Source organism: Numenius arquata, chromosome 1 (assembly GCF_964106895.1).
Source record: "Numenius arquata chromosome 1, bNumArq3.hap1.1, whole genome shotgun sequence".
NCBI lineage: Eukaryota > Metazoa > Chordata > Aves > Charadriiformes > Scolopacidae > Numenius > Numenius arquata.
In genome coordinates, this window is record NC_133576.1 from 138377568 (window position 1) to 138401282 (window position 23715).

At 41.0% G+C, this 23715-nt stretch overlaps 1 protein-coding gene across 1 annotated transcript in view; it reads right to left on the minus strand.

The window, feature by feature from the left end:
• Positions 1-607: 607 nt before the first annotated feature.
• EMSY (EMSY transcriptional repressor, BRCA2 interacting) overlaps positions 608-23715 on the minus strand; it is a 43256-nt gene continuing 20148 nt past the window's right edge. Inside the window, exons 8-19 of the mRNA XM_074150248.1 lie at positions 22592-22888; positions 20335-20484; positions 18626-18799; positions 15467-15603; positions 13711-13884; positions 12599-12797; positions 10606-10770; positions 9615-9770; positions 6483-6637; positions 4070-4633; positions 2631-3137; positions 608-987 (exon numbers count right to left, since the gene is read on the minus strand). Of these exons, the coding sequence (XP_074006349.1) occupies positions 793-987; positions 2631-3137; positions 4070-4633; positions 6483-6637; positions 9615-9770; positions 10606-10770; positions 12599-12797; positions 13711-13884; positions 15467-15603; positions 18626-18799; positions 20335-20484; positions 22592-22888 (2873 nt within the window). The 3' untranslated portion in view covers positions 608-792. The remainder of the gene's footprint in view (positions 988-2630; positions 3138-4069; positions 4634-6482; positions 6638-9614; positions 9771-10605; positions 10771-12598; positions 12798-13710; positions 13885-15466; positions 15604-18625; positions 18800-20334; positions 20485-22591; positions 22889-23715) is intronic.

Genomic DNA, 23715 nt, shown 5'->3' on the forward strand with positions numbered 1-23715 from the left:
CATATTTAAATAAATAATCAAAGATTAACTAGAGCAGATGAGCGTTTCATGTGCTAATTTATGGCACAAAGAAATGCCTCATACACCCTTACCCTACCTCTTGTAAAGCATGAAAACACAAATCCACTTTGCTACCAGTTAGTGATTTTGCTCATTTCCAAACATTCACCAACAAGAATCTTAAAAAAATAAACTATATATTTTTTTCGGCTTATGAAAAAATCTTAACTCTAAGTGAGCACAAGTGCAAGAAAGCTGACCAATTCCAAAATTCCTGGGGCTTTTCCAGCACTGTCAGAGACACTTTTTCTCTCACATGCTATTTAAAAATACAAATATTTATTAAACATTCTCTTTTTTTTTCTTTTTTTTTTTTTTTGATGGTGTTTCGCTCAACAGCTAACAAAAAGACACAGCAAAATAACAGTCCCTTTTCACTGAAAGCTTTTTTCAGTATCTGGGTGAGGGCTTCAAGAGCACGAGCTGGAGAATTCGCTGCAGATTTGCTTTTTACCAGGAGTACATTCCACTGTCTCGGGTTTTACTAAAATCTCGGTAACTACATCTTTTTTTTAAGGTTTTTTTTTTTGCTTTTTTTTTTTTTTTTGAAACAATTGTTAAGATGCAGCTTTTTTTTTGCAATACCATCTCGTTAAAACACACTGATGCTTCAAGGGTCCGATGAAGAACTCGAATAGGCAAAGTGCTCTAAGACATCGCAATACAAAGGGCATCTTGGATACTCGAAATCCCCAAGATTATTTTAAAGTGCACTCCCGGTGTCCCAATTCCTTAGGATTGTTCAGCAGAACTTCGAGAGGGGCTGGGCTCGGTCCCGTCCTCCGTGCTACTGTCCACGTCTTGCTCCATCGCTGTCTCCTCGTCGTCGAGGCGCTGACTGGTGAAGTTGTTGAGCTCCAGGAGCCCGCTGGGTTCCACCACCACGTTGGAGCTGGAGTGACAAGGGATGGAATAGTGAGGGATGGTCTGCAAGAAAGAAAAGATTTTAAGTTTAAACGTGCAGTTTTCACGGGGAAAGGCATCTGCACGAGTGCAAGTACTCATGGACATGGGATATTGGGTTTCCAAGAGCAATTTTCCCTACATAAAGCTCGTGGCACGTTACATTAGCTAAAGTTTCAAACCATCCTTTCACCGAATTAGGTGGTGAAAGGTAAAATTTGAACAATTTTGCTGTTAAGGCACTGATTGTGGCTTTGGATCTTCACTAAAGGGCTGTGAGAGCACAACCAACAGCTCAACCCTCAACATCCACCATCCATCGTTCCCCAAATGAAAAGCAGAAGCAATACTTTCTTCAGCCTTATCTTTTTTTCTTATCTTTTTAAGACAAGACATTCAGATAAGAACATCTATACCAGCTGTGGTTTTAACGTATGATACAATACGAGCTCCGGCCCCGCTCAGAGCTGCTGCTGAGGAAACACAACAGATCTAAGCTATTTATTTCTGCTCATAATTTCCATAGGTTCTAGAAACAAAATCTACAGCTTTATACAACTGAAATTCTCGGCAGTATTTTACTTTTGAATTGGGTCATAGCTCACCACAATAATAAACGACGCAGATTCTCAAAATATAAAAGTAAAACAAATCTACCTTTGTCTATTTAGGGAAATAAGGACTAAAAATGAGCACAAAAATGATGATTTCTACAAAAGTGAGGTTCGCTGCAATGAAGGTTTTACAAAGTAGCGTGAAAAATTACTTTCCCACATCAGAAGTATTTTCAACTGCAACACAAAATATGATACGCAATAAAACCGTTTCAAGCCATGCTGTCATTTGTGTGAACATACACAATGCCAACTTGTCTACAAAGAGTCATATAATATGACTACGAGTCCTCGGATGACTTAAATACTTCCTCGGTTGACATTCTGACCACGTACTACATCATAAAACATCATATTTTAAGACAACAAAATCAATGAAAATATCAATCGTCAGTTTAGGCAACAACTCAAGGCATTTAGGCTAAGGATGAATAGCCATTTTATCTCAGAAGCAGTAAGACTGGTTAAAAGCAAAGTTACAGAATCACAGAATGATACGGGGTTGGAAGGGACCTCTGGAGATCATCTAGTCCAACCCCCTTGCCAAAGCAGGTCCACCCAGAGCAGGTTGCACAGGAACCTGTCCAGGCAGATTTTGAACATTAACAAGCTTTCTTCTGAATCCAAACCTTATTTTGCTGAAAAAAAATGAAAACCACCTTCATTTTTTGGGTGCTAATTTTATACTCGGTGCTAAGATTGATACCATAAAAACATTCTACATTGCAGTTCCATAGTAAGCGGTGAAGGTTGCATTTTTAAGCGTCTCAAATGAAAAGTACTTTGTAAAATGAGATGAGCTTGGTTTGTTTTCTGAACAGAAAAAGAAAGGGAGACACCGAGGACATGGGGAATGATACAGCGCTAGAGAAACTCGAGCTCAATTTAAGAATGACACGCTTATGAAGTAGTAATCCATTACAAAGTAGGAAAAGAACCAAAAACAGGGGGAGGAAAACAAAAATACTGGAACACCGTTCAGTTGTTATCATCACACTAGACACGAGTTTGCTCTGCTCAACCTTTGCCTTATTTGCTCTGGTCTTCTCTTACCTGGATAACAATTTCTGGTGAGCTCTCTTCAGCTTTCTTTTGTGACATACTCTGAATGTGTATAAACTGGTTTGTTGTAGGCATTCCGTGTGCATCGGGTTTCCTCTCTGTTAAAGTAGGACCAACAGCAGGAGGACTGGAACTGGATTCTGTACGTGTCTGTTGCTGGGGGATGGAAGTTGCCGTCATCCCTACTGCGGTCACCCTCGGCACCCGGGTACAAGGTGACGACTCTGCTTCGCTAACGAGTTTACTAGCGGACACGGCCTCCTTTGGGGGATCCACTACGGTACGTTCTAGGTTTGAATCAATCTGAGCTTCCACCATAGACACTCTCAAAATATCTGCTACTGCTGTCGTCGTGGGCGCCTGCGTGGGAAATAGGCTTGGAACCGGCAACGCCAGTTTGGGCACAGAACCTGCTACCTTTGAAACAGGAGGCGGCTGACGCCCCTCAAAAGTTATCTTTGTAACAGTGGATCCTTGCGTTATAATTGGAGGCTGCACCTGAAAATCAAATTTTTGTTGTGCATGTTACAGCTAGATTAATTTTATTTTTTTTTTTAAATTGAAAAAAAAAAAAATCTAATCAATATTTCCAAGGACAGTATGGCACAAACAACATACTTGCTATTAGGAAGACAGTTGAAACTCAAGTGTTTTAACATAGGAATTAGCAATGATCTGGTAACAGTTAATTGAAGCCTGGGGAAAAGCAGCTTTTTAGGCTGCTAGATAAGGATTGTAGCAGTATAATACCACAGCAGCCTTGTTTTCCTTTGGGATTTACATCCCCATGTGATGTTAACCCTCTTGTTTTCACATGTATTCCTGAAAGGGCCAAAAAAAAAGAATAAAAAAATAATTGTACTTTTCTGGATTTAGTTAAAATATGTTTTTGTTTTTGTTTTTTTTTTTCCATGTTCCTCCGTCTTTACATTTTCCCCTCCCAAGGAAAATCAAATTACTCCTGTACACAAAAGCCATATAATTTCAGGAAGATGTAAACTACAAAGGAAGACGTACAATGGAGAGCCTTAGGAGACTGCAGTGTATTCATCTTTATTTCCACAGAAATAGAAAGTGCTACGGGAACGGAAATTAATAACGTGTCGTTATCTAAAAATTAAAAGAAAATAATTAGGGACAAATTCCATGCACCAGTGGTGGCAGAAATTCATAAAAACTGTCCAACAAAACACGTTTGTGAGCTCTATGGATTTTTTTTTTTTTCCCCCCGATAACATGTGCTTCTCTTTCCTAGTGTCAACCTTCTGACGGGGTAATTAATACCAGCGGAATGAGGAGTTCTCTCTTGCCAGGCAAAACACTGCTACAGCGACAGGGTTGGTGTTTTGAATTATATTTTTTTGTTTGTTTGTTTGTTTGTTTTCCTTGAACAGCGAGGTGTATTTTGCATGCTATCAATATTCCGTTACCTGGCTCGCTGGCTGTTTCTCTGAAGAGGCAGGTAGCTGCATTTGACTCTGGGGGGGTTGGGGTTGCACGTAGATTTTTTGTGCCGTTGGTGCCTGTTGCAGTTTGGGCAGCTGCTGCGTGGTTTTTACTGCCAGCACCTGTACTACAGTTTGCTGTGGCTGCGCCACTAAGGTAGGGAGTTGCCTTTCTTTGGCCACCATGTGGTGGGGGGGGTGCTGTGCATCTGGTTTGGTCTGTGCTTGCTCTTGCTGCAGGGGGTTTAGCTTTTGATGTCTTATAGAAAGCTGGGGCATTTGTGGGAGTTTGTGCTGGATTTGATCGGCCTGCAGGTGGATTGTCTGCTTCTGCTTAGTCTGGAAACACTGCAGAGTTTTCACTTGCAGTTGAGTCTGTTCCAGCTGCGGCTGACTCAGTTTTTGCTGTTTTGGCGCCTGCGATTGTGTCAGGGCAGATCTGTAAAACAGGCCAGTCTGAGGATCTAAGGTGTCCATCTCTTCCACTTCTCCTTCCTCAGTTCCAAGCTGTTCACTGTGTTTGGTAAACGCAGTGTGACTGCTTAAGGCCTTAATAAGAAGAAGTTAGAGCAAGTTAGTAAAGAGAAATAGAAATTATAACATAATTTCACAATAGTAGACAACCTAAAAATAATTTTTAATGTTTCAATTGGACTACTTTAACTTCCTTTACCATTTCTTCAGGCTCCCAATCCATGTATAAAAAGACACCTTTACACAGAGATTCCACAATATGTAAGCAGCCAATAGCTATTCTTATCATGTTAAAATATGGTGTATCTAGCTCTGTGTAACAACAATACCTATATAACTCATCCTCAGGGGAGATTATCACAGAATGATATGGGGTTGGATTATGTAGCCCTCGCATGTGTCAGACTAAGGATCAAAGCCCCTAAGGTTGCACAGCAGTTCGATATAGAATCACAGAATGGTTCAGGTTGGAAGGGACCTTAATGATCATCGAGTTCCAACCCCCCTGCAATGGGCAGGGACACCTCCCACCAGACCAGGTTCCTCAAAGTCCCATCCAACCTGACCTTGAACACCTCCAGGGATGGGGCAGCCACAGCTTCTCGGGGCAACCTGGGCCAGTGTCTCACCACCCCCACAGTAAAGAATTTCTTCCTAATATCTCATCTAAATCTCCCCTCTTTCAGTTTAAAACCGTTACCCCTCGTCCTGCGGCTCCCTTCCCTGATCAAGAGTCCCTCCCCATCTCTCCTGTAGGCCCTCTTCAGGGACTGGAAGGCTGCTATAAGGTCTCCCCGGAGCCTCCTCTTCTCCAGGCTGAACCTCCCAAACTCTCTCAGCCTGTCCTCATAGGAGAGGTGCTCCAGTCCTCAGAGCGCTGTATCTTCATCGTGCTAAGATGGTATGAAGCAGCAGGGATTAGCAGGTGGTTGAAGCAGTAGCTCCCCATTAAAGCCAGAGTCTCCCTGCACAATAAATTCTTATTCTGCCTCTTGAGAGCTTTCATCTTCTCCATGATTTCTTCTGCAGCTCTCCATATACCTACAGCCTACCCTATTTCAGCAGGTAACCTCTCTTCTCTTTCCTTCCTCAAAATCTTTATTGCAATTTTTTTCGGGCATTGCACAAACACTGTTTGATTTTTTTTTGAGGGATTTGAAGGAGCAAGAGATCTACATTACTATACTTTGCACACCATGGTATAAATGTATTAATAAATGGCCTTAGCAAGATGAAGCAGCTACTCAAACACCTGTGAGAATATGCTCTTTGAAGTGGGTTTATAACCCCAACACAGTGGTGTCCTGATCCACAGCTGAGGTTCCTAGAAATTAAAGCACTGCAGAGTTGAACAGGTCTTGAACAACAACAGAGTGGATTCCGTAAGACTTCACCACAAGCTACAGTGTTTGTTTGAAGTGTTTGGGATCCTCGTGGTACTGGTCTAAATATGATCTTACTTCTTCATTCAGAGAAGTTTGCATATTCACAAACTAAAGCCCTCCAGTGAAAAAAGACACTGCGTGCTCTGTGTACTGACCAAATCCTGCTTCATCCCTCTTCCCCTGACACTGACACCAACACAACCTAAAGAGCCTTGACCTTTGCAATACAGAAAAATGCTTATTGCTGTTGGAGAGATGAGAGAGACAGCAAGAACTCATCCAGGAAGCACTATCTTCACTATCTTGCCCACAGTTACTCTTAATACCTCTTATTTAACAATCTCAAGTGATCTTATTAACTGCTTCCCTTTTATCCCACCACCCTCATCATCAAAACAGGCAATATCATAATTAAGTTACTAATTTGCCCTTAGGCTTCGCATTTTCAGTGGCAGCAACACAACATACTCATTCAGAACAAGCCCTGGTCCTACAAAATTCATATGTTTATAGACTGTTGGGAAAAGAAAGGGTACAACCTGCTGCATGATATGGGTAATTGCGCCTGTGGAGGATGCGGGGATAGATTTCACCACGACAGAAGTCTGCGTTGCTGTCTGCGACTGAGCCACGTGCTGCAGCAGAGTCCTCTGGGGCTGAGACGACTGCTGGTGGGGCTGGGACCGGTGACTGACTGCAAGGAAAGAGGTGAGTGGCACTTCTCCACAGCTAACTGCGGTAACTTCAACTATTTAGGCTTCAACTGAAAGCGTACATCAGTGAAATAAAGATCCGAGTACAAAAAAGATCTTTTACTGTATGCCAGCTTCAACCTAAAGTGCAGATTTATTCTGAGAAGCCTCTTAAAGTAGCATCTCAGGGGTTTTGCTTCTGTCTCTGTCTCCTGAGTAATGACAGAATCGCAGAATCTCATGGGGCTGGAAGGGACCTCTTGAGATCATCTAGGCCAACCCTCCTGCCAAAGCAGGTCCACCCAGAGCAGGTTGCACAGGAACTCGTCCAGGCGGGTTTTGAATGTCTCCAGAGAAGGTTGACGCTTGGTCGAAACCTCCTCTGGCCTCCCTCTCCCGTCACACCAACTTTGCAAGCAGAATTTAGACTCTGTTTTCAGCTGGATTCTTGATACAGCACCAGCGTAACTCCGTAGAGCACAAGCTATTCTGCAGTTTTCAAGCTGTTAAAAGCACCTGCACAATTGACTGCAATTAGGAACAGCAAGCCTTGCTCACCACATTGCTATCGCTGATAAGCCAAGAAATACTCTCCAGAGCACAGGCTAAAATTTGAAAGATCAGCAATTAGAAAGTGTTTGGGTATTGTGAAAGCAAGTGAGGTTGATAAGAAGTCACAGACCAAAACATGGAGACTTTATCATGGGTCTATGTCACTTTTTAGAACAGATCCACCATGAGTTATGCACTTACAGTAACGGCTCTGTAATTAAAAAGTGGATTGACAGAGAAACGATCTTCTGCCGAGAAGCAAAACCAACCACAATTCTATATTGCAGTCACTGATAAGACATGAATCCAAATTGCTTTAAGCCTGTCCATACTAATATGTAAATATTTGCTTTAATTAACTTTTGAGTTACAAAATAATTAGTAACTGAAGCAGAACAAGCAAAATTTAAATTCAGTTGTAACACAGTTGAAAAGTTTCTAGTGACCTTCCTGAAAGTTAAAAGAAAGGTCCTGTTTTGAATTAATATGATAATTTTACTTTTCCACTCCAAGAAAGGAGTTGGATTCTATCAATATCGGCCTGCATGCTGTGCCAGATCCGTCACGGATATCCCCCAACAGTTCCTGCACAATTGGAAAACTTCATTTAAAAATAAAGTTTCTAACCTATATGGTTGTGTAGATATTCTTCCGAATGTGAAGCAATACAGTGTTGTCTTCCTGAGTCTGCAGACAGACAAAAAACGGTGACACTAAGATGTGGGACCCGCTCCCTTCATCTCACGAGGAAGCACATGCTGAAGCCCAGCTCCCATATAAAATGTGCCTAATCCTTAGGTCTAGGGGCGCGCAAGGAGATTTCACAACAGATTACAGACTGTTTACTATCTCACTACTGAATTTTGAGCAGAAAATAGAGCTAGGTGGATTACTGATGAATGCTGAGAAGCACAAGTTAATATAAAATACTTAATTACCTGCATTCCCCGTGTTCACAGAAACTGGGGGAAGGGCTAAAAATCTAAGAGCAAAACACCCAGTTTTGGGCTGTAGCAGAAACTGCTGTTGGTCAACCCAAAGCAGCCTGCATTTCTCTGGCAGATTCCTGCATATCAACTCATGGTTTATAAGAATTCCAGTATTTCAAATAGTAATCAAAGCTCAAGGAAATTTTCAACTTTTGTACTTCTAAGCTGCAGAGAAGGACTTAATTCTACAAAGATACCAAACTGTAATTTCCCATCCTCCCTGCAAAGGGCCCTATTTTACATCAACTTTTACAGCAAGACCCAGGAAAAACTGGAACCTTGACTAGAAGCTCAATGCACAGCATCTGTGTGAGCGAAGATAACGGACTGTTAATTGGAGATCCCTTTAACGCTATTTATTACACTTTTGAGTTTGTTTTAAAAGAGATCCAGGGAGCACGCCTCAAACATTCAAAATTGAAGCCAGACACAGTAAGTGTTATTTAAAAGAATAACATCCCTCCCCCAGCTCCAATTTCACACAACTTCTTAAATTCAGACCATACAAGGGATGGAAGCGAGGGGAGGAGGCAAAGAGCAGGAAAATGAAAAATGAAAATACCAGATTAGGCATTTAACACTGAAGACACTGGAGTTAGAGATGTACTTATACAATTTAATATAATCAAGCTTTATTCCTCTTTTCGAATGTGGATTTTCAACACGCTTTTGTTTTCATCTTCCAAATAAAGTAGAGAGGACCAATAACGTGGACTTAAGAAATTAAAATGGAAAACAGGTTATTTGATCCTCTCGTGTATGTATGGGAAGGGGCTCACACCCTGGGGTAGGAGGGAGCGTCAGAGAGACATGGGAGTCAAGGACTTACACAAAATGGACAACCAGACAGGAGGAGTCAAGAGTTTACAAAGTTAAGGCCTGAATCCCAGCCATAATTCCAATGTGAAAAATTTATTTTAAAAGCGTTCAGTTCAAAGCCTTCTAGCAAATGAAGAAACTGGGGATTACATTAGCATGCTAAATGCACACCTGGCTTGAAAACCCACTTACTCCTGGAAAGTAACATTTTTCAAATATGGGTTAAACTAACTCAAAGCCTGACTCCTCTCGATACATACAAAAAATAGTATTCAGTTCCTGTCACTTCATTTTCTATTTTCTTCTTACTAGACATTTTCCTTAAAGACAAGTGGGACAAGCCTGTCCTCTCCATCAGATCAGGGAACAGAAAACTGTTCAACTACGATGTCTTGAAGCAACAGCCCTTTCTGTCAATTAGAAACGTTCTCCACTGTGCCCCAGAAAAGCAGCTGCAATCTCAGCCCCCTACACAGGGTCTCAAGAGTAGAAGACTCATTTCCTCTACAGCGAATTACAGCAAAAAACACAAAAATGAAACCCCATCCTAAGAAAACTCCAAAACCAAGTCCTCAGACTACAACTGCAAACCCAGCATCACACTGCCTCAGTCACTTACCAGTTGTGATATATTCAGCAACTAATTCCGACTCTACTACAGCAATCGAAGGACTTTCTGGAGAATGTCTCTTTTCTTGAGTCATCTGGATCGGGACAGCCATTTGGCTCAAGTCAATGGTAGGTTGCCGTGGCTTCGATTCTAGCTTTTCCTTCACTGCTTTAGAAGAAAAGAAAAACAAAGTAAAGCTTCAATATATAAAACTCCATAATAAAATAAACCTCTGATATAAATATGTGGTGAGTAGGACTAGTGAAGTGACGGTTCCCCTGTACTGGGCACTGGTGAGGCCCCACCTTGAGGGCTGGGTCCAGTTTTGGCCCCTCACAACAGGAAAGACCTTGAGGGGCTGAAGCGTGTCCAGAGAAGGGCAACGAAGCTGGTGAGGGGTCTGGAGCACAAGTCTTGTGAGGAGCGGCTGAGGGAGCTGGGGGTGTTCAGCCTGGAGAAAAGGAGGCTGAGAGGAGACCTTCTTGCTCTCTCCAACTCTCTGAAAGGAGGGTGTAGCCAGGGGGGGTCGGTCTCTCCTCCCAAAGAACAGGCGATGGGACAAGAGGAAATGGCCTCAAGTTGCCCCAGGAGAGGTTTAGGATGGATATGAGGAAAAATTTCTTCACTGAAAGGGTTATAATGCATTGGAAGAGGCTGCCCAGGGAAGTGGTGGAGTCACCATCCCTGGAGGTATTTAAAAGCTGGGCAGACGTGGTGCTGAGACATGGTTTAGTGATGGCTTTTGTCAGTGTTAGGTTGATGGTTGGACTGGATGATCTAAAAGGTCCGTTCCAACCCAGATGATACTAAATGCAAAAGTTTAATTAAGTACAAAGTGAATATTATATAATAGATTTAAACAAATTATTGCAGGATAAGGAGAAATGCATCAGGCTGATTTAAGATAGGTGCTTTTTAATTACAAAATCTATTACAAACTGCTGCTTAAGCAAGTAATAAGCTTTGAAGTTGTCCTAAACAAATGGACGTGCTTTCACACCTGTTGTCTGCTGAAGTTCCAGCAACGCTTTTATCGTGGAAGTAGCCGACTGAGATTCACTGGATACATCCTGGTAAATTATTGTAGGGCTGGTGTCCACAGCTATTTCGTGTTCTGACCAATCTTGACTTCTTGAAGCAATCACATGGACCACGGGCTGAGAATCTGCTCACAAAAGAACAAAGGCACACCAAGTCATCATAGAATCATTTTGGGTTGGAGGTCTCCTGTCCAACTTCTTGCTTTAAAGCAGGGCTATAGTTCAAAATCAGACCAGGTTACACATTATCCATTAGCGTTCTGAACACTGCCAAGGATTCATACTCTCATTCTTCAATGCTTTGAGTCAATTGTAATAAAAACTAAAGGAAAACACTGCTGCTGTTACGAACTGTTTCCAGCAAAAAAAAAAAAAAAAGCTGGAAAAAAAGTTTGTAAAAGCTTTGGTTTGAACAAAGTTCGGCGGGTTTCTTTGTATATTGAATTTGCCTTGGATCAATGTTTTAGCAGTTCAGGTGATAAACACGTATTAATGTTAATTAACTTTCCGAATTAACAGCTCCTTAATTTTTCTAAGTTTGTTGCATCTTCAGCTTTTTTTTTTATTTTACTTAAAATGGCAGTATAGACCAACAGTTACAGAATTATATAGAAAAGGTGACTGAAAGCCACATAAGTACATACGTTTGCTTTTATCTGATGCAGCGATACACCCTACAGCCACTCCTGATCAAAGGCTGGGTGTTATTTACACCCTATTATTAATCCTCTTCTACCACTCAAAGAGCTGCATCCATATCACGGCTTGAAGCCATGGCAGCATCCCCATCGGGATTACACGTCTGACATTATGTCCTGATGCACATATATGTGCCTAGAAAAGGACCAAAATTTGTGGTGCCGTAACAGCTTTCAGTCCTGCAGTGGAGAGATGCTTCAATACACTCAGAAAAGAGGGTGGCAGAGCACAGGCTGCCAAAAAAAAAAACCCAAAACCAAAAAGCACCAAAAAACTGCTACACTGCTTACTTCTGGCAAACTCCCCCAAAAGAAGGAACTGGCTGGAAAAAGCACTGGAACAGCAAGTCAGAGCCCAGCAAGAAACTATTATCTCCCCTTTTCATATAGGAAATGGAGGCATATAGGCCTGGGGTGTTGGTGGACGAGAAGCTCAACGTGAGCCGGCAACATGCACTGGCAGCCCAGAAAGCATCCCAACCCAGCATCCTGGGCTGCATCAAAAGAAGTGTGGCCAGCGGGGCAAGGGAGGCAATTCTGCCCCTCTGCTCCGCTCTGGTGAGACCCCACCTGAAGTACTGCCTCCAGCTCCAGGGTCCTCAACACAGGAAGGACATGGACACTGTTGGCACGGGGCCAGAGGAGGGCCACAAAGATGCTCCGAATGCTGGAGCACCTCTCCTATGAGGACAGGCTGAGAGAGTTTGGGGGGGTTCAGCCTGGAGAAGAGAAGGCTCCGGGGAGACCTTATAGCAGCCTTCCAGTCCCTGAAGAGGGCCTACAAGAGAGATGAGGAAGGACTCTTGATCACGGAGGGGAGCCACAAGACAAGGGGTAACAGTTTTAAACTGAAAGAAGGGAGTTTTAGATGAGATATTAGGAAGAAATTCTTTACTGTGAGCATGGTGGGGCACTGGAACAGGTTACCCGGAGAAGCTGTGGATGCCCCATCCCTGGAGGGGTTCAAGGCCAGGTTGGATGGGGCTTTGAGCAACCTGGTCTGGTCGGAGGTGTCCTTGCCCAGGGCAGGGGGTTGGAACTGGATGGTCTTTCCAACCCAAACCATTCTATGATTCCATGATTTCCATAAATAGCTTATAAAAGATAAATAGAGCCCTAAGGGAAGTGAACCATGACACTCACTGCTAACAGATTGGATGAAAACTTGTGCTAAAAGGAGACAGTGAGTTATGTGAAACTCGCCAGCATGCTTGGGAGACAGTCCATTCGTATCTTATGCGACACTAATACACACCTTGGGAGCTCTGGGAGGACTCCGTAGAAGAAGAGCTGCTCTCGGTGTAGGTTTGTGGTTCTTCTTTCACTTCTGGGAGAGATGAATTTCCTGTCTCTGCTACCCTTGATGCCTGCTGTAACGTTTCAGTCACCAACTGCCTAGTTTGTTCACTCACAACCGTTGCTTGAAACGTCACTGGCTTTGGTTTTATGAGAACCTAATTAGAAAGACAAATTTTGTGTATAGTAAGAGCACTCAAAAGACGAGATCTGAGCAAACAGAGAACATGGTGCTACTTGGATCAATGTAAAGACCTACATAATATTAATAATTTACTGAAAAAAATCTACCTGTAAATTCAGCAGTTCTGATTATTAAACCAACAGCCCAATGGCAATGCACAAGAATGTACTTCTCACTCGGTAATTTGGTGTATTCAATACAATAAACCACTAAACAGTCATTTTTCAGGGCTGGATACAGCTATGGTGTGACAACAGAAAGCTACGCAAGTGAGCTGGAACATGCACTGCACTGGTAAGGACAAGCACTTCTCCTCCACAGCCCACAATAAATACAGTCTTGAACAATCAAGACATGCAAAATAACGTATCTGATAAAAGTTTAGTTCTTTTAGATACTAAGTGCAACCAGAGGAAAAGCTGAAACTGAAAGCATCCAGAAATAAGCCAGATTCTCTGTATACAGCCCCAGCAACTACACAAAGTTGTAGGGACAACCTGAACATAAAATTAACGAGAAAATAACTTCAATAAAACCTCAGATTTGATCGATGACCTATGTCCAGACTCTGTGTCTTTATTTCTCACGATCTAGCCATTACCTGCAAGACTTAAACAGGCGTCTAGAGCCATGACCAGACAGTTTCAGCTGTGTAAAAGGTTTAGTAAATACTTCTGGCTCACTCTAGGCCTCCAGAAACAGCAAACACAAACATAAACACTGTGCTCAAGAAACCAGAATCAAGGCCACCTCGTTACACCCCTAAGTCTTCTTCCCCATAGACATATATTAATCCTGCAACAAATGCGGCAACACAGTGAAAAATTATTTACTTCCCATTAAAATTTAGGGGTACATTTCAAGACAGAAATGGGTCCTCACTGTACCTGCGTTTTCCCTTGCTGACCATAAACAATTTTAGTTGGGATGATTTTGGTGGCTGGCTGGACCGTGGACCCTATTCCTTTTGGCTGTGTAACAATCATTTTTGTGATGGGTCTTGTGGCAGTGATGATAGCAGGTTTTGCTCCTGCTGGCACTGCCTGAATAGTTTTCTCCCCCTGTAGAGAAGTCAAAGTTTACAGGTTAACTTAGCGAAATTCTTCAGAGAGACCCACTTCTCTAAAAAAATACACAGTTATAGGTGAGCGTGTGTACCATGAAATCAACCTCCTGCTGCTGCAACTAGTATTTGATACAAAAAAAACCATTCAAAGACCAAGAACAAAAAACTCTATGGCTTTGAATGGAAAAGGTACCAAAATCCCCTTTTCCATTACTTTACCTTTTGAGCTGCTCTGAAGTGGTGAAGAAAAAAGAGTTACTAGAAGACACTGACAAGTTTTTTTCAAGTTGCTTCAAAGACTTCACACAAGTTGGAACTTCCCTCAAATCCTCCTCAAATGTTTTTTTTTTTTTTTTTTTTAAAACTTCTTACTTCTATTAACACTAACTTTGGCAAGACATCTACAAAACTTAGGAACTGAGATTCTAAAAAGGAATTATTTAATTGTAGATCTCTGTCTTATCCTCAGGATCAAGACACTAGTTACATATGGACTTTTTTTGTTAAACTAAAAGTTCACTTATTACAAAAATGCAGATTTACAGCTGTTTCACTGGAAACATTTGATTCTGGAATAATACTGACGTATGACTAGACTCCTGATAGCTTAAGAAGAGCAAAGACATTGAGCAGGCTTTTTTTTTTTTTTTAGCTCCGCACAGTAACAAACCAGATGAGAAAAAACACACCACCAGCTCTCCCACTATTCCTACCCATTCCCATCACGTAGCTGGAAATCTCAAGAACTATACTTGTTTCAGAAATATCACCACATTCTGGTGGTTCCTACTGTGTAACAGCACAAGATTTCCTCTTGTGTGAAAATGCAGCTTCAAGTTTTATAAACTAGGAAAATTCAAAATCTTTAAAGAAATTCCTAAAAGGTTTTTTTAAAAAAAGAAATCTCCCTACTCAGCCCTGCTACCCAAGTAGACTTTTAAAGATTACGTGATTAATGCATTAAATCTCACAGTTCTATCTAGGAACATAAAGCACGTCATCATTTTTATTTACTAACACTTATAGGTAAACGCAGTTGGAGCTGGAAACTTGATTTTGCTCTTGGTACACATCAGGTTATCCAAAAAATAACTGAACACTATACAATACTCAGGTATAGAATATTACTGTGTTACACACCACAGAAATTGAAAGGTGGTACCCTTACTGCGAGGGGACAGTTTATTTCTGCCCTTTACATCCAAAAGATAAATGGTTGGAGATGCAGGTCTATAACACAGGACCGTGGTTCTCGCTACAGCACAAACAGGGTAAGATTCTAGTAATTTTCTCCTACTTAATCCCTTCCAGATTACAAAAATCATTAACCATGGAAAATGGGCAAGCTCAAAAGTTTTCATTTTCCTTTAACTTTGAGGACATTCCCAGCTTGTTTTAAGCATCTTTCATATCCTGCAAGACATCCTTGCTTTTCAAACAACCCTGACATTAAGGCACGCTGTATCTGTTAAGGAGCTCATGCGCAGTTTGCTTTTAATAGGGAATTTAGCAGAACAAACGCAGCAGCCACCACACAGCCTCTCGCTTGACGGTTGAGACTTGAAACTCTTACTTACCCCAGCATTCAACAGCGTGGTGACCACATTTTTGCCTGGAAGCCCTTGAATTGTAGTTCCTTTTCCAGTAGTCTTTTGCACAACAATCACATTGGGTTTGGACGTCATGGGAATTGTAGTGATTTTGGTTGTAGTTCCTGAATTTTAGTGGGAAAAGAAATAACGTGCAGTTTATCACATGTACATTTCCTTCCTCTGTAGAAGTCTGTGAGCTATACGGGAATCACTGCATTTAAATCTGACAGTACAACAAAAAAAAAAAAAAAAAAAAAAGGGGGCAGCATCTGGCATGGGAATTTATGTCACCCAACTCAACACTTAAACATGCGATACCCACTCTACAAATCTTTCGCCTACAATAAAAGCAGGAACGCCCAGGACAGAGCGATTTATTCTATATTAGAAGAGTCAGCCCCTTCTCATAAATTACAGAGCAGACTAATAACAGCTTTCTCAGGCTAAAATGTCTAACTTTTCAAAGGCTAGAATTAGGGAGGGGTAAGGACACCACTACTACTCAACTCAAGGTCCTATTTGCACAGACAAGTATTCCTCTACAGACGACGGCTGTAGAAGAATCCACGTACCAAGAATGTATCTCCGGTCAAGAGAAATACCGGCTCTTTCTGGCATTGAACTGTTGTAATACAAGTGAGTAATGGATTAAAAGAAGGAAAAAAGAAAAATATGCTATTGTTTGACAATCAGTTCTTAAAAGTTGAGTTTAGAAATATGGGGGGGTTTCTCCCTTTTTTTTTTTTTTTTTTCCTTTTTTTTTTTTGTTTTCTTTTGTTTTTGAAGAGCTGTGTTGGCTATTTCTGTTTCTCTCCCAGTATTTAATTAGTTCCATTCCCTGAATCAGCTTTTTACTTACCTGCAGTGACAGGTAATTCTGGTCAGCCCCTCCAAAGTCTCCAAGAGTACATACATCAATACTTAAGTCATCAGTCTTATCAGACTGCTATTTCTATATCTACTCAGAGAGCTTTAAAACACCTTCCACTTTCTCCTTGAAGAAAGCCCCACTCAGTCACAGCGGAGCTGTAAACCCAAGGATTCCCCTTGCAACCTTCTACCCATTAGTTGTGCCTGTAGATACTTCACTACATATTTCAGATTAATAATTCTACTAACTCTGAGAAAGGGAAGAAATAACCCCCTGCACCAGTACAGGTTGGGGGCTGCCCTGCTGGAGAGCAGCTCTGAGGAAAAAGACCTGGGAGTCCAGGTGGACAACAGGATGACCATGAGCCAGCAATGTGCCCTTGTGCCCAAGAAGGCCAAAGGCATCCCTGGGGGGCAATCAAGAAGAGCATGACCAGCAGGTTGAAGGATGTTATCCTCCCCTTCTACTCTTCCCTGGTGAGGTCCCATCTGGAGTCCTGTATCCAGTTCTGGGCTCCCCAGTTCAAGAAGGACAGGGAACTGCTGGAGAAGGTACAGCAGAGGGCTACAAAGATGATGAGGGGCCTGGAGCATCTCTCTTAGGAGGAAAGGCTGAGGGACTTGGGTCTTTTTAGTCTGGAGAAGAGAAGACTGAGGGGGGATCTGATAACACCTATAAATACTTAAAGGGTGGGTGTCAGGAGGATGGGGCCAGTCTTTTTTCAGTGGTGCCCAGGGATAGGACAAGAGGAAATGGGCACAAACTTGAACATAGGAAGTGCCATCTAAACATGAGGAGGAACTTCTTCACTGTGAGGTTGGCAGAGCACTGAAACAGGCTGCCCAAGGAGGTGGTGGAGCCTCCATCTCTGGAGACATTCAAAACCCGCCTCAACACGTTCCTGTGCAACCTGCTCTGGGTGGACCTGCTTTGGCAGGGGGGTTGGACTAGATGATCTCCAGAGATCCCTTCCAAACCCATATCATTCTGTGATTCTATGATCTACTTAATTCTAGTGACTTCAGAGGCATCTGAAGACCTCTCCCTTACCAAAACCCAAACCAGACAAAACACCAAAAAAACCCACCCCACGCAAATCCCAAAAAACCCAAATCCCCCAAAAAATCCCCACCACAAAACAACAACAAAAAAAAGCAGGCATCCTTTCCAAACTTGTGTTGTTTCAGAACAATCATTATTATCTTTATCAAGACCAGTCAAGGGTTTCCTAACCCTGATGCTGAGCTGGTGCTCTGCAGAGTAATACTTGCATTTGTGTATAAACTCACCAGTAGATCTAGAAACCTTCTTAACAACTCATTATACCCACAACAGGCTAAATATTTACTTTTTTTTTTTTCCCCAAAGATGCTACTGTATCAGCCCTAAATATCATTTTGTAGAAATCAGGATGTGAAAAACTGAGGTTCCTAGACCAAACTACACCTTCCAGTGACAGGAGCCTCAGATGCCATGTGAGGTCTGTGTTAAGCACCGACAGCGGGACCACCAAGTAATTTAAAGATATTACTAGCCAGGATAAACAGACCCAGCAGATCTTGCTGTACACGTGTACCTAGAAGGAAATGCAGCAGCATTCTTTGCTTTAGCACTGCTAAAAGTCCAAAACACACTAAGAATTTGTGACTGGTGTGAGTGTACTTGGTCCTGGTCCTAAAAAACCCCCTGTGTTTAGAGGCTGTACTGGCAGAAAGCATCAAGGCTGGTCTGCATGAGGCTGGGAAGAAAAAACATAATTTAGAACAAGGGGTAAGGAAAAGCCAGACTGTCACTGATAAGAGAACAAGAAGATCAGGCGGGGACTGCACAGCTGAATTTAACATACACAGTTCTGTACGTATTCTGGTTCTTTGGATGTGCAATGGAATAGAAAAGGGCAGCATCCAAATTATAAAATGCTTTAAATTGGGGCTAATATAGTTTTCTGATCTTTCTGCCCTCTAATAGAAGACAACATAGTAGTTCTCTGCCACGTTTCTCTTTTCCTCCCAGGCTTCACTCACGTTAAATGTTTCCCTCTTAAATACAAGAACTACTGCAATCCTTAAGAACACTTTAACTCCATGACTTCTACTCATTATTTTCTTCTTCATCCCCAGCTATTTTTCTTCTGAAGTAATTTAGTCTCCAATAAAGGTCCCAATAATTATTTGAGCACATAACCCACAGAAAAGCCTTGAACCACTAGAGGAAGTCTACAGTTACTTTTGAAATGAGACTTAATATCAAAGTATTAATACTCATAGACCTACCAGAAACAATATTACTGCTGATAATCTTCCCTCCCAGCGTAGCCAGTGATTTTGGTACCACAGTAATGATGCTGCCACTTGTAGTTTTCACGTAAGTAGCAGCCCCTGGGGTTCCAGCCATCCGAGCCCCTATAGAGGGGCTAACTGTTGGCCGCGTATATGTTGCTTGAGTTCCTGTTTTGAAGAAATAAAAAGAAAAATCACTGTTAGAACATGATCCTGTACTAGTATTTGTGGAAAAATAAGTTAATTTAGAAAAAAAAAATTAGATTTTATTCAAAGAGACCCCACACTGCAATTTGTTACCACCTTTTACAATTTTCCTAGTACTTTTTAAACCTGCAGAGCAATATTCAAGTACACACCAACTTCAAATAAATGTAAAGAGTCTTCTGAAGTATTTTACCAAATGTTCCATGACTGCCATGTTTTAATTCACATCCTTTTGCCTAAGATTTTAATTTTCAATAGGTGTTTAGATTCTGCCTGCATGTTTGCCACTTGCTCCCTCAGATGCCCAAGAGTTCGGCATCCAATGACACTACCAGAACTGATCCCTTCCTCTCCTGAAAGACACCCCTACTCTCACTTCTCCTCTCTGAAAAATTGTTTATAAAGAACACCACCAATGACAGGGCTAAATATCACTCTAAAAGAAAAATGTAATTTACAATGATAACGCAATTTTATGGATATAGCATTCAGCAGTACAAAAGAAACCTCCTGACATGGTACAAATGCTGTTTTTTTCAGACCTACTCCTTCTCAGAATGGAAACAGAACTGAGTCCACAAAAGAAACTTGCTCAAAATAATACAAGTCAACAGCTACACGGACACTGTACTTCCATTCTGCTTGCACTGCTGCAAGTAGGGCATTACAGACCTTAACTGCTGAAGATCACGAAGCAAAACAGTTGTTACAACCAGAATACAGCCATGTGTTCAAATCCAAGAGAGCACAATACGGGTCTTACCAATTAAATGAACTGCAAAACCACTCCACTTTTTTTTTTTATGTACTTAAGAATGTTTTTGTGAAGTACTTCAAAAGTTAAAAAAAAAGAGTATTAACTATTAGTTTATGCTAAAATTCCCAACGCATGCTAATAATTCAGGAAGTAAGTTACAGTTTTCAGAAAACTAGGATAAAGCTGCCTTTCAAGCTTTCCTCGTAAAATCTGAACTGTCTGCATTATTTTTCGTCTTTAATCAATAAGAAAATACAAACACAATTAGATCCCCAGAAAAACAATGGAAGTTTAAAATTCAATTTACTGGCCTTTTTATAAATTCATTGCAGGACTATGAGCAAGTCACCTGTCTTTTAAAGTCCATACATGCAAAACAGGAACAATGCTGACTTATCTGAGGTATCTAGAAAGTTAAATTAATGTAAATTGTCTAATATAAGGTGCTACAGAAGTGCAAAGTATAAATTGCAAGAAAACTTCCTCGAAAATAAACCCAGTGGGGAATGAAGGGTCATATTTTTGCGTACCAATTCAAAAAGATCGTAAGAGGAATAAAAGAGCACTCAGTGCTAAAAATCCTCATCTAAAAAAAAGTATCAACAGGATTATGAATGTGCTTTTGTGCTCACTGTTCACAAGAGAGAAGTGCTTTTGGTTTTTTTACCCTAATAAACCATGTTTGATCACCTGTATGTCTGGGTTTACCCTCCCTTCCCTTCTCAGAGCCATAACTTACCAGTGGGAGTAGTGACCAGTTTAGTTGTCATGATAGTCCCATTACTGCTAACCACCATAATGGGTGAATTGCTACTGCTGGGCAAGGTCGCTGTAACTGGTTTGGGAAGGATTTTACTGGGCTGCACCTGTTGAGTGATTATTTTAACACCTAGGAAAGGAGAAAGGTCACTGTTAAAATACAGGCACGAAAAGTTACTTTCTGAAATGCTTTCTCAGACCAAGCCCTAGTGGGCAAGCAGCCTCATGAGGCTTCTATTCTTGATTCTGAATATAATTTTTTTGTTTGTTTGGGTTGTTTTGGGTTTTTTTTTCAGCTTGAAGGGTTTCTTTTTTGTTTCTTTTGCAAATAACAAGACAGTCAGCATCTTTGTCTTTCATGTGCCTGTTTCAACTGCTAGCTACTCCCACTGAGGCATGGGATTCCATTCCATCATTGATTTGTTGTAGTGACTTTTAACCTTTTCTGGTCCATGATTCAAAACCAGAATGTTTCCCAGGAATCAACAGGTTACAACCAATACTGAAGTGGTTCATAGACAATGAACCATCTAAAAGTGAGATAGTTCTTCATCAATTTAGCCTCTAAATTCTAATATGTTTTAATTAGTCTAGTTGAAATTAATCCCTCTGAATAAATTAAAAAAAGCTTTCTGCACAAAGAGTATTCGTGGGTGTAAAGAAGCAACTGTGTCACTGTCTAGGGCAGGCTACTTTGAGTAAATTGATTTCTTTCCTCTTGGAATTACTGGTTATCTTGAAGCCACAAAGGAACTGGTACGAAACAAGCTCTGAGTAGAATCAGCAAGAAAAAAAGATGAGGAACACCTTAATACAAGGATTCTGCTCCCTCTTTCCCAATTTGTGCAGTGGAACGGGACCTCTGCGAGATTCACTCCTCACTTGCAAACCAGGAGATTCATGTTGTCTGTTCAAAAGTATATCCAGGACACGTGCATCTTACATTCCACGATGAGGTAAATGGATTGTATTGTGTCGGTCAAATGCCATGAAACACTCAACCTGAGTTAATCCCATCTAAAAGTAGGCACTTATATTTGTCCATAAATATCTCTGGGTGAGCAATTTCGTCCACTTGGGACGTGAAACATCCTTCAGAGAGATTTTCTTCTTTCTCTATTGACTAGAAAAGCACCACAGAGCAAACAAGCTCGAAATTTAAATAATGAGCTACCTGAAGTTACGAAAGATAAACCAGAGCCTTTGCATCATCCAGACACAAAACTGGGTAAGAAGTAAAGTGTCCTTGAAAATCAATTCACATCTTGTGGAAAGAATAGGTATCAGATGGTATTTCCAAAGAAACTTCAACTAAAAAAAACATTGAGCCTAAACCCACGGTAGAAGTCAAGAAGTGAAGCTCTAATTGGTCAAATATTGTTCAGTGACTGGACAATGGAGGCCCCTTATCTGTCTTCATTAGTGGATAATTTTCTTACGCAACATATTTTTCTATAGGTCCTATAATCCAAAAGGAAGTTTATCAAAGGACAGGTGTAAGGCTGCTTATTTTTTCATTCTATGGTCTATTTTAATTCTTTGATCTAAATAGCATGAATATAAAATAGTAATTTTACTGACATTATTAATATAAAATACTTTGCACTTCTACAGCACTTCTTCCTTTAGAATTAGATAACTTCACAAGCATTACCTCTTACTACATCTTACGGAGATAAGAACTGTATCCTACAGAGCCAGCATAGAAAAATTATACGACTTGCCCAAAGTCAACTGAATGAATCAAATGTTACAGAAAGAATCCAGTCCAACTTCCAGTCTCAGACCTAACTGTATTTGTTTTGACGAGTACCTCAAAAGTAGGTTTTGATTTCTAGACCCAAGAAAAGAATTAAAACATGGATTGACTCCTTTTTCCAGTTGATACAGTTGAACAGCTCTAGGATCTTCAGAGAACTGGTGTCTTCCAAGTTGCCAATCATGTAAATTTTGAAGATACTTACATACCTTTCAATCTCTAAAGATAAAACATTTATTCCTAAAGCATGGTCTGTATACCTGAACCAAACAAGAAGAGTGACAAATCCTCCAGTTATTGTTAACTGAAAACATTAAGACATCCTCACATCTACTTATATCCAGGTTTAATGCCAAATCCTGTACTCAACCGCCTTAATGATAGATCCCCATGCACATTTTGGGACAGAATTCTACTGTCTCGAGTGGTGGTGAGACCTCACCAATCAGCAAAACAAGCCAAGATTAACTCCAACTACCTGATTCCTGTTTGATCTGAATGGTGGGCTTGATGCCAGGTGGCAACTGAGATTGCTGGGGCTGCTGTTGAGCTACAGAAGACTGAACCAGCTGCTGTTGCTGCTGTTGTTGTTGCTGCTGCTGTTGTTGTTGCTGCTGCTGCTGCTGTTGTTGTTGTTGTATTTGGTGCAGCTGCTGTTTGGGGGATTGCTGATGCTGTTTTGGAAACTGTGCTAAGATCTGAGTTGGATTCCCAACCAAACCTTTCGGGGAAGGTAGTCTGGTAGAGGCGACTTTAATTGCCGATGTAGACACACCTGTGAAAGAGCAAATGGTTTAAGATTGAACAGTGCAACACGAAAGAACAGTATTACAATTTCTTAAATACTTCTGTGTTTAAAGTGTCTTTACTACTGAAAGATGCATAGATAGACATGAGCGAAAAAAGCTCCCACACAGCAGAAGTGCTCTGGTCAGAGACAAGAGAGCTTTATACAGACTTTCAGTGTGGCAGCAGAACAGCAGCTAATGGAAAGACCACAATCTCAGACTACTTCCTGCACCTTTTGTAGTACAAATAATTCAAAAATATTTTTAAAGCCTGATCTTTAAGCTTCAAGAAAGCAAAATATTTACAGTGAAAATCACGACTACAGAAAGTTAGGATATGAGGATGACAAATACCAAACCCATCAACATTAGAAGGGAGTATTTATTACTGAGTGCAATGTTATTTTAAAAGAATGAATCAAGTAATGGTACCTAATTAAGAAAACTGTGGAACTCACAGTTTTTGCACCGATGGGTTAGGTCATCTTACAAGTAATAAAGTGATTAAACTGAATTTGCAGTAAGACGGAAAGACAAAGTTCCCAAATCAATCTTAATCCTTATTTTTGCCATTCCCTTACATAGTTGTCACAACATTTCCAGCAAAATTTGGCTTCATCTAGAATTGGAAATTGCACGTCCAGAGGCACCAATAAAACCAAACATAAAGTCTGTGTCTTATGAAGGTAGTTTTTAACCGTGTCCCAGCTGTAGTGGAAAATGGGAAGAAAAACTCCTCTCTTATCTCTCTTTTAAAGATGGCAGTGGTAGAAATCATAATAAGCTACAATTCTGGCAATCCAAATAAGCAACC